This window comes from Salvelinus sp. IW2-2015, linkage group LG26, assembly GCF_002910315.2.
Source record: "Salvelinus sp. IW2-2015 linkage group LG26, ASM291031v2, whole genome shotgun sequence".
NCBI lineage: Eukaryota > Metazoa > Chordata > Actinopteri > Salmoniformes > Salmonidae > Salvelinus > Salvelinus sp. IW2-2015.
The window spans coordinates 30,389,701-30,404,355 of NC_036866.1; the positions used below are offsets into that span (position 1 = coordinate 30,389,701).

The 14,655-nt window shown below is 44.5% G+C and overlaps 1 protein-coding gene and 1 pseudogene across 1 annotated transcript; both read left to right on the forward strand.

Annotated features, from left to right (window-relative positions):
* The first annotated feature begins 5,676 nt into the window (after positions 1-5,676).
* On the forward strand, positions 5,677-7,494 carry LOC111952566 (achaete-scute homolog 1b). Its single transcript, XM_023971384.2, has one exon. The coding sequence runs from the start codon at positions 5,909-5,911 to the stop codon at positions 6,518-6,520; it is 612 nt and encodes a 203-aa protein (XP_023827152.1). The 5' UTR covers positions 5,677-5,908; the 3' UTR covers positions 6,521-7,494.
* Positions 7,495-13,499: 6,005 nt separating this feature from the next.
* LOC111952213 (achaete-scute homolog 1b-like) lies at positions 13,500-14,159 on the forward strand (annotated as a pseudogene).
* The last annotated feature ends 496 nt before the right edge of the window (positions 14,160-14,655 follow it).

The following is a 14,655-nucleotide window of genomic DNA, read 5'->3' on the forward strand; positions in this document are numbered from 1 at the left end:
TTCAAGAAGGCTCAAGGTCATTGGTCACAGAAATGACGTCAAATCACGTTATATGTACAGTAGTTTGATTGGACTGATCATGTCAACATCATACTTTCCCAATCTTAGTTAGCAGTCATCATCATGAATCAAGTCTACTGGCAAATTGTTTTTAATCCTTGTCATATGAAGAGAAATAATGAAGAGAAAATATAGATAAAACGTATCGGCGCTCATCTGCCATTGGACATAAACATTACACAAGTTGGAAATCGCGAATTCAACAATGAGTTGTTTGGAAGGAATCAGTGGCATTGGCTAACCGCAAGCTTTGCAACTGGGAAGTCAGACTAGGAAAATAAGTTTTGAACTATCATCCAACTCGGAATTGTAAATATTTTTATTTGATGACAAAATTTACCAAAGAAGGACCGCCGCGCACAACAAGGTGAGTCCAAAAATATCTTATATGCTGCTGCATAAATTATGTAATATGCCATGGAGATATGGTCAGCCATATCAGCTATGTTTTTTAAAAAGGCAGTAAATGAGGCTGACAAGACGAGGCTGCCAGACAAGACTCCGCTGATAGCCAGGTGTAGCTGTGGTAAGGATTCACTCCATTGTGCTGGAAAGAAGCTCTACTGTTAGGACAGCTTTATGTAGGCCCTAAATGTTTGTGGGCACCGCTTGTCATCGTTATAGTGCAATTAATGTATTGTTTAGTGTTGTGTTYTGTAGTGGCTTTGCTGACATGCATCTAAAAATAATTGGGGGGGGAGTTTGCACCACCAAGATTTTCATGCTAAAATCACCACTGATCATAACAAACATTTAGGATGTCAATCTGACTCTTATACAGAGWGATCAGCATTTATTCCTATTTTGACAGCAGGCTGATAGCCTGTAGAGCATCTCGCGGAAGTTAAAATGTCATACAGCACCTTGTTCTGGAGTTTTTGTTTCAGGTATTAGATAGAGATATTAATTTATTTGGGATTGGGTCTTGGAAAGCATGTAATGGTAATGCATCATAATCATCAGTAAGACTGGATTAAGGGAGACTGAATGACCCATCATGCATTTTACTCCCATCCTTCTGTATCAATCAAATGTATTTATAAGGCCCTTTTTACATCAGCAGATGTCACAAAGTGCTATACAGAAACCCAGCTTAAAACCCCAAACAGCAAACAATGCAGATGTAGAAGCACGGTGGCTAGGAAAAACTCCCTAGAAAGGCAGGAACCTAGGAAGAAACCTAGAGAGGAACCAGGCTCTGAGGGGTGGCCAGTCCTCTTCTGGCTGTGCCAGGTGGAAATTATAAGAGTACATGGCCATTAAGGCCAGATTGTTCTTCAAGATGTTCAAACATTCATAGATGACCAGTTGGGTCAAATAATAATCAGTGGTTGTAGAGGGTGCAACAGATCAGTACCTCGGGAGCAAATGTCAGTTGGCTTTTCATAGCTGAGAATTCAGAGGTCAAGAGCAGGTGCGGTAGAGAGAGAGAGTCAAAACAGCAGGTTCGGGACAAAGTAGTACGTCCGGTGAACAGGTCAGGGTTCCCTAGCCGCYGGCAGAACAGTTGAAACTGGAGCAGCAGCACGACCAGGTAGACTGGGGACACCCAGGAGTCATCAGGCCAGGTAGTCCTGAGGCATGATCCTAGGGCTCAGGTCCTCTGGGAGGGGAGGTAGACCTGTATGGGACAACTGTAACATTCCATTTGACTGGTTCTAAAGGGATTTTATGCATATGGGAATTCAATGACATGCTAGTTTTGTTTTCGACACCCCTATCACGCTAGTGGATGGATACTAGGCTATTAGTGAGAGAGAATGCACTTAAAGCACGTGCCACTGCTTAAATATTTCTAATTGCAGGAAGTGTGTCTCATGTTATCTCCAGGAGTGGAAATTCACAAACAAACAAACATTTTATCCCTATGCCAACTGTGGTCCATATGGTAAATTCTGAAGGTCCTTTCATTGCATTCACATTGAACAATACCTCCTGGGATCTTATGGGGATTTCCAGCATACAGAGGAAGACAAAGGTCCCTAGAACCCTGCKACTAGAATGGTTTTAATCAGAAACTTTGAGTGCTTGCATCAGCAATCCACAGATGTTGTAGGCCTAATGACTTTAAATCATATAATCGTTCTAATTTTATATCAAAGTTGATACAATGCAGATATATTTAGTCATAAGTAAGCATACATTTCACTACAGCCCTTTGAGTTCGATTCAAACATGACCTAATACATTCATTCATTCATTCTACAAGGCACCCTTCTACTTCAGCCATGTGGCCACTTGCCTGGACAGTAGTAGTGGATTGGGTTGGAGTCCAGGGTTTGTGGGCTAACTATAACCCACAACATCTGCTATGAGTGACGTGCTATTGGTCGAGAGGATCCAGGGTGGCTCACCACAGATTGTTACTTATGAAACTTCACTGTAAATACAAGATTACGCATTGTTCCTATTTACAACCCCACATCTGTGACAGTGAGCTGAGTGAGAGGGGGTGGGTACGCCCTCTTCTTGACGGGAGAACCTCTAATATTGTCTCCTCAGCTGGGCCTAGAATAACAGTTCCTTTTCCCAACCATTCTCTTTTAATACAACCACACTGACATACCAACCACAGGATGTATAATAATCATATTTCCTCCTTCTCCTAGATCTGTGTCCTCCCACCCACACGCAATGAGTAGGAAGCAATGGTAGGCCGCCACACAGTGATGAAAAAGCAAAAGTCATATCACTGTCTATTACTATTTCAGTCACTATCACTACAACCACTGTGGCAGTCTAGTACTCTCTCTATTTGTCTCAAGGAAGCCTGTATTTAGCATAGTCTGACCTATCTTCACTGCCTCAGTGAGCCTAATCAAGGCATCACACTCTGGTTTACCTGTGTGGTAAATGGACTCAATGTAGTCTTATACCTACACATGCTCCACCATGTCTMTCTCAACAATGAGGAAGTGAAATCCACTCCAGCTGAACACTTCTCTCTTCCCTCTCATTGAAATAGTTGTTGTGCCCTAATCGGTGGTTTGTCTTTTTGTAGGAGCAGGCCCCTGTGGCTCTGTGGCTGGGTGTAGGCCCCTGGACCGTCTCGGGGAAGGATGTAGCTCCCTCATTCAGATGCTAAAGTGCAGTTTTCACATCCCTATTCACACACACATGCACGCACGCGGCCACACACACACACTGTTGGTGTGTGGCACAGGCCTTTGGTGGAGAATGGAGAAGTGTGGGTAGAGATTTACTCAAGTGTGTGTCAAGGTCAAAGGATTAATTCAGAAATGTTTAGGAAAATCTCTTGAAAAAAATCATTTTTGTGATTAGCWCTTGTCATACTAGAAACATGCATCATACCGGTAAGACAGTTTAGACACTGGATTGTGGCCAAACTTTCTTACCAGTTTCTTACCAGTATACCTAAATGATTCAGCATTTTGCAGCACAGAGAGGAGAGCATGTATTGTTGAGCAGACAAGTAAGAGAGAGAGTTCTGTATCAAAGATCCCCCTGTATTTCCGGGAGTTTTGAGGGGAAATCCAAACTGCTTCTCTTTGGAGATTGAGACCATCAGAAACAACCATTTCTCTCGATTTTTCTGTCTGTGTCTCCCTCCACACCATTCTGCCATTCTGTCTATATGTATACCTTCCTCTCTCTATATCAGTCTGTCTCTGATTTTCTGTCTCTGTCCCTCTCTCCCTGTCTCCATCCTCTCTCAATTGTCTGCAATTATCAGCACTATCTAAATAGACTGGTATGTTAGTTTTGATGGCTTCACTTTTATTCTACAATGTAGAAAATAGTACAAATAAAGAAAAACCCTTGAATGAGTAGGTGTTCCAAACTTTTGACAGGTGCTGTATACACTGAGTGTACAAAACATTAAGAACATTTGTTCTTTCCATGACAGACTGACRAGGTGAATCCAGGTGAAAYTTATGATCCCTTATTGATGTCACTTGTTAAATCCTCTTCAATCCATGTAGATGAAGTGGAGGAGACAGGTTAAATAATACGCCTTGAAACAATTAGGACATGGATTGTGTGTGTGTGCCATTCAGTGTAAATGGGCAAGACAAAATATTTTAGTGCCTTTGAATGGGGTATGGTATTAGGTGCCAGGCGCACCTGTTTGTGTCAAGAACTGCAACGCTGCTGAGTTTTTCATGCTCAACAGTTACCCGTGTGTATCAAGAATGGCCCGCTGTAGTAGTCTATTGTGTTCTTGTTGGTGCATCATTTTAACTCGGAGACAAAATAATAATCAATACCATAATAGGAAAGTGGCCTATTGAAATACGGTTCCTTTGAAAAGCCATAGCACCAATCTTGAAGCTTATGCACTGCTGCTCTCTACTGGCCGATAGCGATATGGAAAGATACAACGATTGTACGGCTTGATGTCTTGTTTTCATCGCCAGAGGTCACTACGTGTTTATTTTTACGCGACTTGACAAGATATTCGAGATGTCTCGTTGAATGTAATATTAGTTTACAATACACAACGAGAGCCGTAGAAGAGCATTGATTTCAATTTGAGACTATTTGTTGAAAATCGCTCAGTTCACTAACGTTTTTGTAAGAGCGGAAAGAATGTTACGAGTTATCATACAAAATGTTGCATTCTATAAACAAATGGAATGAGGAATAATCAAAAGGCCTATTGTCCTTTTTACACATTATGTGGAGGATTAGGTTTGTGCAGCCATTTGACCATAAATAACGTAAGGACTGTTGTTGCAACGTGCTGTCCAGTCGAATGTGGTGCTGAAAACGACAATCCAACATTGACCAAGGGGAAAATCGCCTCAAACGAAAACACAAAGTTCAGGGTGGTACCTAAAGTTGTATATTTATTAATACGTCCAATGTGCGTAATAACTGCCTCGTTGAATAGGCCTAGTTATAACATATTTGTAACCTAAACACCCAAATCCATATTTGCGAATATACGTTTTACGAATGACAATTGAGGCTTGCATTTGAGTGTTGGAATGGCACAGAATCCAACCGATCGTCAGCTGCCAATATTGCCAGGCAGTAGATGCTTGAATCTCTATGCAGACAATGTGCACCTGTAGCGCACTCGTTGTGCGGTCATTGGGCACGGCAGACATACCCACAACTCATATTACCTTAAATGAATCGTGTTTCTATGCAAGGTCTATAATTCTACACAGAGACACGCTTGCCTTTTTATTTTCTTCTTAATGGCTGTAGCCTGGATACCGGAGAAGCGTCCTTGGTATTTGAGATTTTAAAGAGCGAGGAGAAGGGTGGAAGGGGAGAGACTGATAATTTGAAGACGTGCCAGGGGTACATTGTCAAATTCAAAAGGCATTTAAAGCACCAAACCATTCACTTTTTTCATTCTCTCCTATTTTTTTTCTTTCTCTCTGTCTTGCTTTCCTTTTGCCCGGTTGCAGGCCGTTTGAATCCACCACTGGGCTTTCAAGTTGGAGACATTGGAATGTAAATGAGCCCAGCGCGTGCTCCTTGCGCAGTGAAAGCTCGGGATTGTTTATTGAGCTCCTGGAGCCACGCGCCTGGCTCGCGGAGTAGGCTAGCAGAAGAATCACACAGCGGGGCGGGGCCTCGCGGGGAAGCGTGCATCTCCAAAGGGGTGGGGTGTGTGGGGCGCGTGTTGAAAAGAGGAGTGCTGCCAAAGTTTGGGTCAGATCGGCTCGTGGAGTAAGCAAGCGCGGTCAAGAAAGACTTGGACACCAAAAAGCCACAGCGCTTCAGCTATAGCCACACGGTCCCCACGCGAAGGACACGAGAGCAGTGCACTGTCAACCTCTGTCTATACTTTCTTATCTTCTTCTCTGTCAGTGAGGGTGCGCTGTTGCAAATCCCATCTGTCAGTAGGCCTGTCTCACCACCGACCAAGATGGAGACTACCACCATCACCACCACGCAACTGGCGCAGAACGCATGCCCATTTGTACTGACGGAGAGACGCACCACCATCACCCTGCACGCTCCAGCCCAGGAGTGCGCAATTCCCAATGACACCACTGCAGCCGGCTACCAAAGCAAGACCACCGTGCTGAAAAGACAGCGCTCCAGCTCCCCGGAGCTCCTGCGCTGCAAGCGGCGGCTCAGTTTTAACGGACTCGGCTACTCCATCCCTCAGCAACTCCCCGTTGCCGTGGCTCGGCGAAACGAGCGCGAGAGGAACCGAGTCAAGCAGGTCAACATGGGCTTTCAGACGCTGCGTCAGCACGTGCCCAACGGGGCAGCCAACAAGAAGATGAGCAAAGTGGAGACGCTGCGGTCCGCCGTGGAGTATATTCGAGCTCTGCAGCAGCTACTAGACGAGCATGATGCTGTGTCAGCCGCCTTCCAGTGCGGGGTGCCTTCCCCTACCATCTCCYACAGCTACTCGGCGGAGCCAGAGTCACCCCACTCCACCTGTTCCTCCGACGAGGGGAGCTATGAGCCGCTGAGCTCCGAGGAGCAGGAGCTGCTGGACTTTACCACCTGGTTCGACAGATACTGAGACACCGGTAGCCTAATTGTCGTTACCATCCCACAGCACCTGTGTATAGGCAGGGCACCTGTGTATAGGCAGGGGTTTCTTCTGACAGAAGTGACTCGAAGTTGAAAATAATGTCAAGTTATTCGATTCACTCTGCAAGGTGAGGCACCCGTGAACACTCTCTTGGCACCGACTTACTCTCTCTCTCCCCTCACCAGGCAGCGTTTGCAGGTGGAAAGCAATAAGAAAGAGGAAAGTAAAGCGGAGTTACCGTTGCTATGCTACAAGAGAGGAGGGAGTACAACGAACGGCCCTTTGGTTCCCCTCGGAACAACAGGGGAGATACTGTGTGCGCTCACGCATGGACAAAGCGTCGAATGACTGCAAGGTGACGCTTGGAATTATTTATTTATTGATGACTTTGAATAAGTGCATTAATAAATGAAACAGCATCGGTGCAGTCCGCACAGTAGCCCAGAAGAGGTACACGGTTGTGGCTCAAGGACTTTGCTGTTGACACCAGTTTCAGATAAGGGCAAGACTCCTTCAACTGACTGCATCTGATGGGGAGATTGTATCGAAGATGACCCGCCATCTGAAATAAACTTTGTTGGTGTACATTGTCTGAAATTGAAATTATTATTTTTTAAATATAAAGACTTATTTTTGTTAATTGAGATAAAAACAAATGTTCTGCAACCACCAACACCGCCACTTTGCTGACAGTGAGAGCTCATGAGATGTGATAAGTATGACTGGACAACTGGACAATTGAATTGGCACATATGTCTGCGTCATGCGATTGGTCACAATATCTTTTACATCCTCCCGTGAAAGATTGAAGGGTTTTACGTGGTATGAAGACCTTTATCAATGTATGCACTTGCTCTCCGTTTTTCGTAGCCCCCTAAAGTGTACATATGCGATTTTAACAGATTTATTTTGTGTAAACAGTTTTTTTTATGAATAAAGATATCTCTATTTATATTAAATTATATGATGTTGTTGCATTATTATGTGGACAAAGTTTTTAATTTATTTTCTCAGCCTTGTCAAATAGTAGGTATATGCCTYACAGGCATACTCACAAATAATATGCTATATGATTTGATTATTATGTAGACACACTTGAATCAGATTTGCAAATATATCTGATTGTCTGCACTGAGCAAACAGAGACTTCTTCTGAGGTTCTATTCAAAGACCAAGTCTGACCATTTACCAAGCTGTTTTGGCACACAAGGGAGAACTGCGCAGCTGTGTGAACACTCAATAACCATTTAAAGACGTGCACCATGCCTTGCGCTTTGTCTGTATAAAGAACGGGGAGATTAATATTACGTTTCATGCACTGCATTGTTTCTTTTTCATTCGCTTTCTCTCCGCCCAATAACACGGAGGGCCTGGAACGGAGGGTGGGAGGGAAGGCGATATATATATATAGAGAGAGAGAGCGGGCGGGCGGGCGATACAGAGATGGAGGGAGAGGTATATACTATTAACTTTCTTCAAAGGGGTAGTCACTTTTTACAGAGGGAGGGAGGGTATGCGGGCGGGCGATAGAGAGAGAGAGAGATGGAGGGAGGGAGGGAGGGAGGGAGAGGTATATACTATTCACTTTCTTCAAAGGGGTAGGCCCTATAGTCACTTTGAAATATGGCTCAGCGAAAGTCAGGAAGACAACGCAGCGGGTCAAAAATTCTTATTGGCCGATTGAGAACAGTCTAAATAAAACCTTGGTTTGTAGACTACTTTTATCCCCGACTGTGTTTTTCAGGGCGCACACAACSCAATCAAAAAGCCCATCTCCTGCGAAATGGAGAGCACAGCACCCCATTGTGCGCACTATTGTGTCTGCCTTTGCGTCTCATTATGCGTATTATGGGGGAGCCTCCATTGTAAATAAACATCGATGCCAGAACTTACGAGGCAGAAAGAGAAATAACTCGTTTAATTTCATCGGGTATAGGCTACTTTATCTCTCTTTGGAATCATAATAAAACCCATTCATCCCCCTCCTCTCCCCTGTAACTATTCCCCAGGTCGTTGCTGCAAATGAGAACGTGTTCTCAGTCAACTTACCTGGTAAAATAACGGATAAATAAAAAAATAAAAAAATAAATAATAAAACCCAACTGTAAGAGCTGGGATCGAGGCTGATATAATATGCAAGGCCAATATGTTTTGCGTAATTTGGGTTGAATTCTAAAACATACTGACTCAGGATTTACGAAACAGATACCAACATTTTGATAAGCAATGGAATGAGTCTACACTCTTAGAATAACAGCATCTGGATGCTTCATATATGGCACCCCTTAAGGCTCTATATAGAACTGAAATTTGTTCCATATAGAACCCTATATGGAACCCAAGGGTTCTATATGGAAACAATTTTGAAGAAGAACACCTGGGCCTCTGTTCAAAGAACCCTACAAAGAGGTTCTACACTGAACGAAAATATAAATGCAACATAAATGCAACAATCTTAAAGATTTTACTGAGTTACAGTTCATGTACAGAAATCAGTCAATTGAAATAAATTCATTTGGCTCTAATCTATGGATTTCACATGATTGGGAATACAGTTAAGTATCTGTTGGTCACAAATACCTTTTAAAAAATAGGTTGGGGCGTGGATCAGAAAACCAGTCAGTATCTGGTGTGACCACCATTTGCTTCATGCAGATCAAGACACATCTCCTTCACATTGAGTTGATCAGGCTGTTGTCCCACTCCTCTTCAAAGATGCTGGATATTGGCGGGAACTGGAACATGCTGTTGTACACTTCGATCCAGAGCATCCCAAACATGCTCAATGGGTGACAAGTCTGGTGTACGCAGGCCATGGAAGAACTGGGACATTTTCAGCTTCCAGGAATTGTGTACAGATCCTTGCGAGATGGGGCCGTGTAWTATCATGAGGTGTTGGCGGAGGATGAATGGCACAACAATGGGCCTCAGGATCTCATCACGGTAGCTGTGTGCATTCAAATGGCCATTGATAAAATGCAATTGTGTTCGTTGTTCGTAGCTTATGCCTGCCTATATCATAACCCCAACGCCACCATGGGGCACTCTGTTCACAATGTTGACATCAGCAAACCGCTCGCCCACATGACGCCATGACGTCTGCCATCTGCCCGGTACACTCTTAGAAAAAAAGGTGCTACCTAGAATCTGAAAGGGTTCTTTGTTGTTCCCATAGGAGAACCCTTTGAATAACTAGTTTTGGTTCCAGGTGGAACCCTTTTGGAACCCTTTTTTCTAAGAGTGTACAGTTGAAACCTGGATTAATCCGTGAAGAAGACAATTCTCCAGCGTACCAGTGGCCATCAAAGGTGAGCATTTGTCTACTGAAGTCTGTTACGACTGAAGTCAGGTCAAGATCCTGCTGAGGACGGCGAGCACGCAGATGAGCTTCCCTGAGACGGTTTCTGACAGTTTCTGCCGAAATTCTTTGGTTTTGCAAATCCACATTTTCATCAGCTGCCCGGGTGGCTGGTCTCAGACCGCAGGTGAAGAAGCCGGATGTGGAGTTCCTGGGCTGGCTTTGTTACACGTGGTCTGCGGTTGTGAGGACGGTTGGACGTGCTGCCAAATTCTCTAAAACAAAGCTGGAGGCGGCTTATGGTAGAGAAATTAACATTCCATTTTCTGCAACAGTTCTGGTGGACATTCCTGCAGTCAGTATGCCGATTGCACTCTCCCTCAAAGCATGAGACATCTGGGGTGTTGTGTTGTGTGACAAAACTCCACATTTCAGAGTGGTCTTGTATTGTCCCTAGCACAATATGCACATGTGTAATGATCATGCTGTTTAATCAGCTTCTTGATATGCCACACCTGTCAGGTGGGTGGATTATCTTGGCAAAGGAGAAATGCTAACTAACAGCGATGTAAACAAATTTGTGCCCAACATTTGAGACAAAAAAGSTTTTGGTGCTTATGGAACATTTCTGGATCTAACARTTTATATGTTGAGTTTATATTTTTGATCAGTYCAGTTGAAGTTGGAAGTTTACATACACCTTATCCAAATACATTTATACTCAGTTTTTCACAGTTCCTGACATTTATTCCTAGTAAAAATTCCCTGTCTTAGGTCAGTTAGGATCACCACTTTATTTTAAGAATGTGAAATGTCAGAATAATACTAGAGAGAATTATTTATTTCAGCTTTTATTTCTTTCATCACATTCCCAGTGGGTCAGAAGTTTACATACACTCAATTAGTATTTGGTAGCCTTGCCTTTAAATTGTCTAACTTTGGTCAAATGTTTCGGGTAGCCTTCCACAAGCTTCCCACAATAAGTTGGGTGAATTTTGGCCCATTCCTCCTGACAGAGCTGGTGTAACTGAGTCAGGTTTGTAGGCCTCCTTGCTCGCACATGACCCCCGAGGAGAGGATGGATTGTGCGCAAACTCTTCTTACCAGTTTCTTACCAGTATAGACATCTAAATGATTCGAGCATTTTGCAGCACAGAGAGGAGAGCATGTTATTGATTTGAAGCCAGACAAGTAAGAGAGAGAGTTCTTCGTATCAAAATCCCCTTATTTCCGGGAGTTTAGGGGGAAATCCAAACTGGCTTCTCTTTGGCGAATTGAGACCATCAGAAACACCAATTTCTCTCGATTTTTTTCTGCTCTGTGTGTCTCCTCCACACCATTCTGCCATTCTGTCTATATGTTATACCTTCTCTCTCTATATCAGTCTGTCTCTGATTTCTGTCTCTGATCCCTCTCTCCCTGTCTCCATCCTCTCTCAATTGTCTTGCAATTTATTCAGCACTATCTTAAATAGAGACTGGTATGTTGCTTTTGATGCTTCACTTTTATTCTTTACAATGAGTAGAAAATAGTACAAATTAAAGAAAAAACCCTTGAATGAGTAGGTGTTCCAAACTTTTGGACAGGTGCTGTGTATACACTGAGTGTACACAACATTTAAGAACATTTGTTCTTTCCATGACAGACCTGACTAAGTGTGAATCCAGCGTGAAATTAATGATCCCATTATGATGTCACTTGGTTAAATCCTCTTCAAATCCAGTAGATGAAGTGGAGGAGAACAGGTTAAAATAATACGCCTGAAACAATTAGGACATGGATTGTGTGTGTGCCATTCAGTGTAAATGGGCAAGACAAAATATTTAGTGCCTTTGAATGGGGTAGGTATTAGGTGCCAGTGCGCACCTGTTTTGTGTCAAGAAACTGCACGCTGCTGAGTTTTTCATGCTCCAATCATTACCCGTGTGTAATCGAAGAATGCCCGCGTACACCAAGTAGTCTATTGTGCTTTCTTGTTGGACTATCATTTTAATCGGGAGACAAAATAATAATCAATAGCTCATAATAGGAAAGTGGCCTATTGACATCGGTTCCTTTGAAAGCCTATAGCACCAATCTTCGAAGGCTTATGCCACTGCTGCTCTCATACTGGCGGATAGCGATATGGAAAATACAACGATTGTACGGCTTGATGTTCTGTTTCATCGCCAGAGGTACGACTACGTTTTATTTTTTACGCGGACTTGACCAGAATATCGAGATGTCTCGCGTTGAATGTAATATTAGTTTACAATACACAACAAGAGAGGCCGTAGAAGAGCATTGATTTTCAATTTGAGACTATTTGTTGAAAATCGGCTCAGTTTCACTCACGTTTTTGTAAGGCGGAAAGAATGTTACGAGTTATCATACAAAATGTTGCATTTCTAATAAACAAATGGAATGAGGAACTAATCAAAAGGCCTATTGTCCTTTTTACACATTATGTGGAGTGATTAGGTTGTGGCAGCCATTTGACCATAAATTAACGTAAGGACTGTTTGGTTGCAAACAGTGCTGTCCAGTCGAATTGGTGCTGAAAACGACAACCAACATTGACCAAGGGGAAAATGCAGCCTCAACGAAAACCAAAGTTCAGGGTGGTACCTAAAGTGTATATTTATAATAGTCCAATGTGGTCGTAATAACTGCCCTCGTTGAATAGGCCTAGTATAACATATTTGTAAGCCTAAACACCCAAATCCATATTTGCGAATATACGTTTTACGAATGACAATTGAGGCTTGCATTTGAGTGTTACGGATAGATGGCACACAGAATCCAACCGATCGTCAGCTGCCAATATTGCCAGGCAGTAGATGCTTGAATCTCTATGCAGACAATGTGCAACCTGTAGCGCACTCGTTGTGCGGTCATTGGGCACGGCAGACATACCCACAACTCATATTACCTTAAATGAATCGTGTTTCTATGCAAGGTCTATAATTCTACACACAGAGACACGCTTGCCTTTTTATTTCTTTCTTAATGGCTGTAGCCCTGGATACCGGAAGAAGCGTCCTTGGTATTTGAGATTTTAAAGAGCGAGGAGAAGAGGTGGAAAGGGGAGAGACTGATAATTTGAAGACGTGCCAGGGTGTACATTGTCAAATTCAAAAGGCATTAAGCACCAAACATTCACTTTTTTCATTCTCTCCTATTTTTTTTCCTTTCTCTCTGTCTTGCCTTTCCTTTTGCCCGGTTGCAGGCCGTTTGAATCCACCACTGGCTTTCACAGTTGGAGACATTGGAATGTAAATGAGCCCAGCGCGTGCTCCTTGCGCAGTGAAAGCTCGGGATTGTTTATGAGCTCCTGGAGCCACGCGCCTGGCTCCGCGGAGTAGCTAGCAGAAGAATCACACAGCGGGGCGGGGCCTCGCGGGGAAAGCGTGCATCTCCAAAGGGGTGGGTGTTGGTGGGGCGCGGTGTTGAAAGAGGAGTGCTGCCACAGTTTGGTCAGATCGGCTCGTGGAGTAAGCAAGCGCGGTCAAGAAGACTTGGACACCAAAAAGCCACAGCGCTTCAGCTATAGCCACACGTCCCACGCGAAGGACACGAGAGCAGTGCACTGTCAACCTCTGTCTATACTTTCTTATCTTCTTCTCTGTCAGTGAGGGTGCGCTGTTGCAAATCCGATCTGTCAGTAGGCCTGTCTCACCACCGACCAAGATGGAGACTACCACCATCACCACCACGCAACTGGCGCAGAACCGCATGCCCATTTGTACTGACGGAGAGACGCACACCATCACCCTGCACGCTCCAGCCCAGGGAGTGCGCAATTCCCAATGACACCATTGCAGCCGGCTACCAAAGCAAGACCACCGTGCTGAAAAGACAGCGCTCCAGCTCCCCGGAGCTCCTGCGCTGCAAGCGGCGGCTCAGTTTTAACGGACTCGGCTACTCCATCCCTCAGCAACTCCCCGTTGCCGTGGCTCGGCGAAACGAGCGCGAGAGGAACCGAGTCAAGCAGGTCAACATGGGCTTTCAGACGCTGCGTCAGCACGTGCCCAACGGGCAGCCAACAAGAAGATGGCAGAATAAGTGGAGACGCTGCGGTCCGCCGTGGAGTATATTCGAGCTCTGCAGCAGCTACTAGACGAGCATGATGCATGTGTCAGCCGCCTTCCAGTGCGGGGTGCCTTCCCTACATCTCCGACAGCTACTCGGCGGAGCCAGAGTCACCCCACTCCCACTGTTCCCTCCGACGAGGGGAGCTATGAAGCCGCTGAGCTCCGAGGAGCAGGAGCTGCTGGACTTTACCACCTGGTTCGACAGATACTGAGACACCGGTAGCCTAATTGTCGTTACCATCCCACAGCACCTGTGTATAGGCGGGCACCTGTGTATAGGCAGGGGTTTCTTCTGACAGAAGTGACTCGAAGTTGAAAATAATGTCAAGTTATTCGATTCACTCTGCAAGGTGAGGCACCGTGAACACTCTCTTGGCACCCCTTACTTCTCTCCTCTCCCCCTCACCAGGCAGCGTTTGCAGGTGAAAGCAATAAGAGAGGAAAGTAAAGCGGAGTTACCGTTGCTATGCTACAAGAGAGGAGGGAGTACAACGAACGGCCCTTTGGTTCCCCTCGGAACAACGGGGAGATACTGTGTGGCGCTCAGCATGGACAAAGCGTCGAATGACTGCAAGGTGACGCTTGAATTATTTATTTATTGATGACTTTGAATAAGTGCATTATAAATGAAACAGCATCGGTGCAGTCCGCACAGTAGCCAAAGAGGTACACCGGTTGTGGCTCAAGGCTTTGCTGTTGACACAGTTTCAGATAAGGGCAAGACTCCTTCAACTGACTGCATCTGAGGGGAG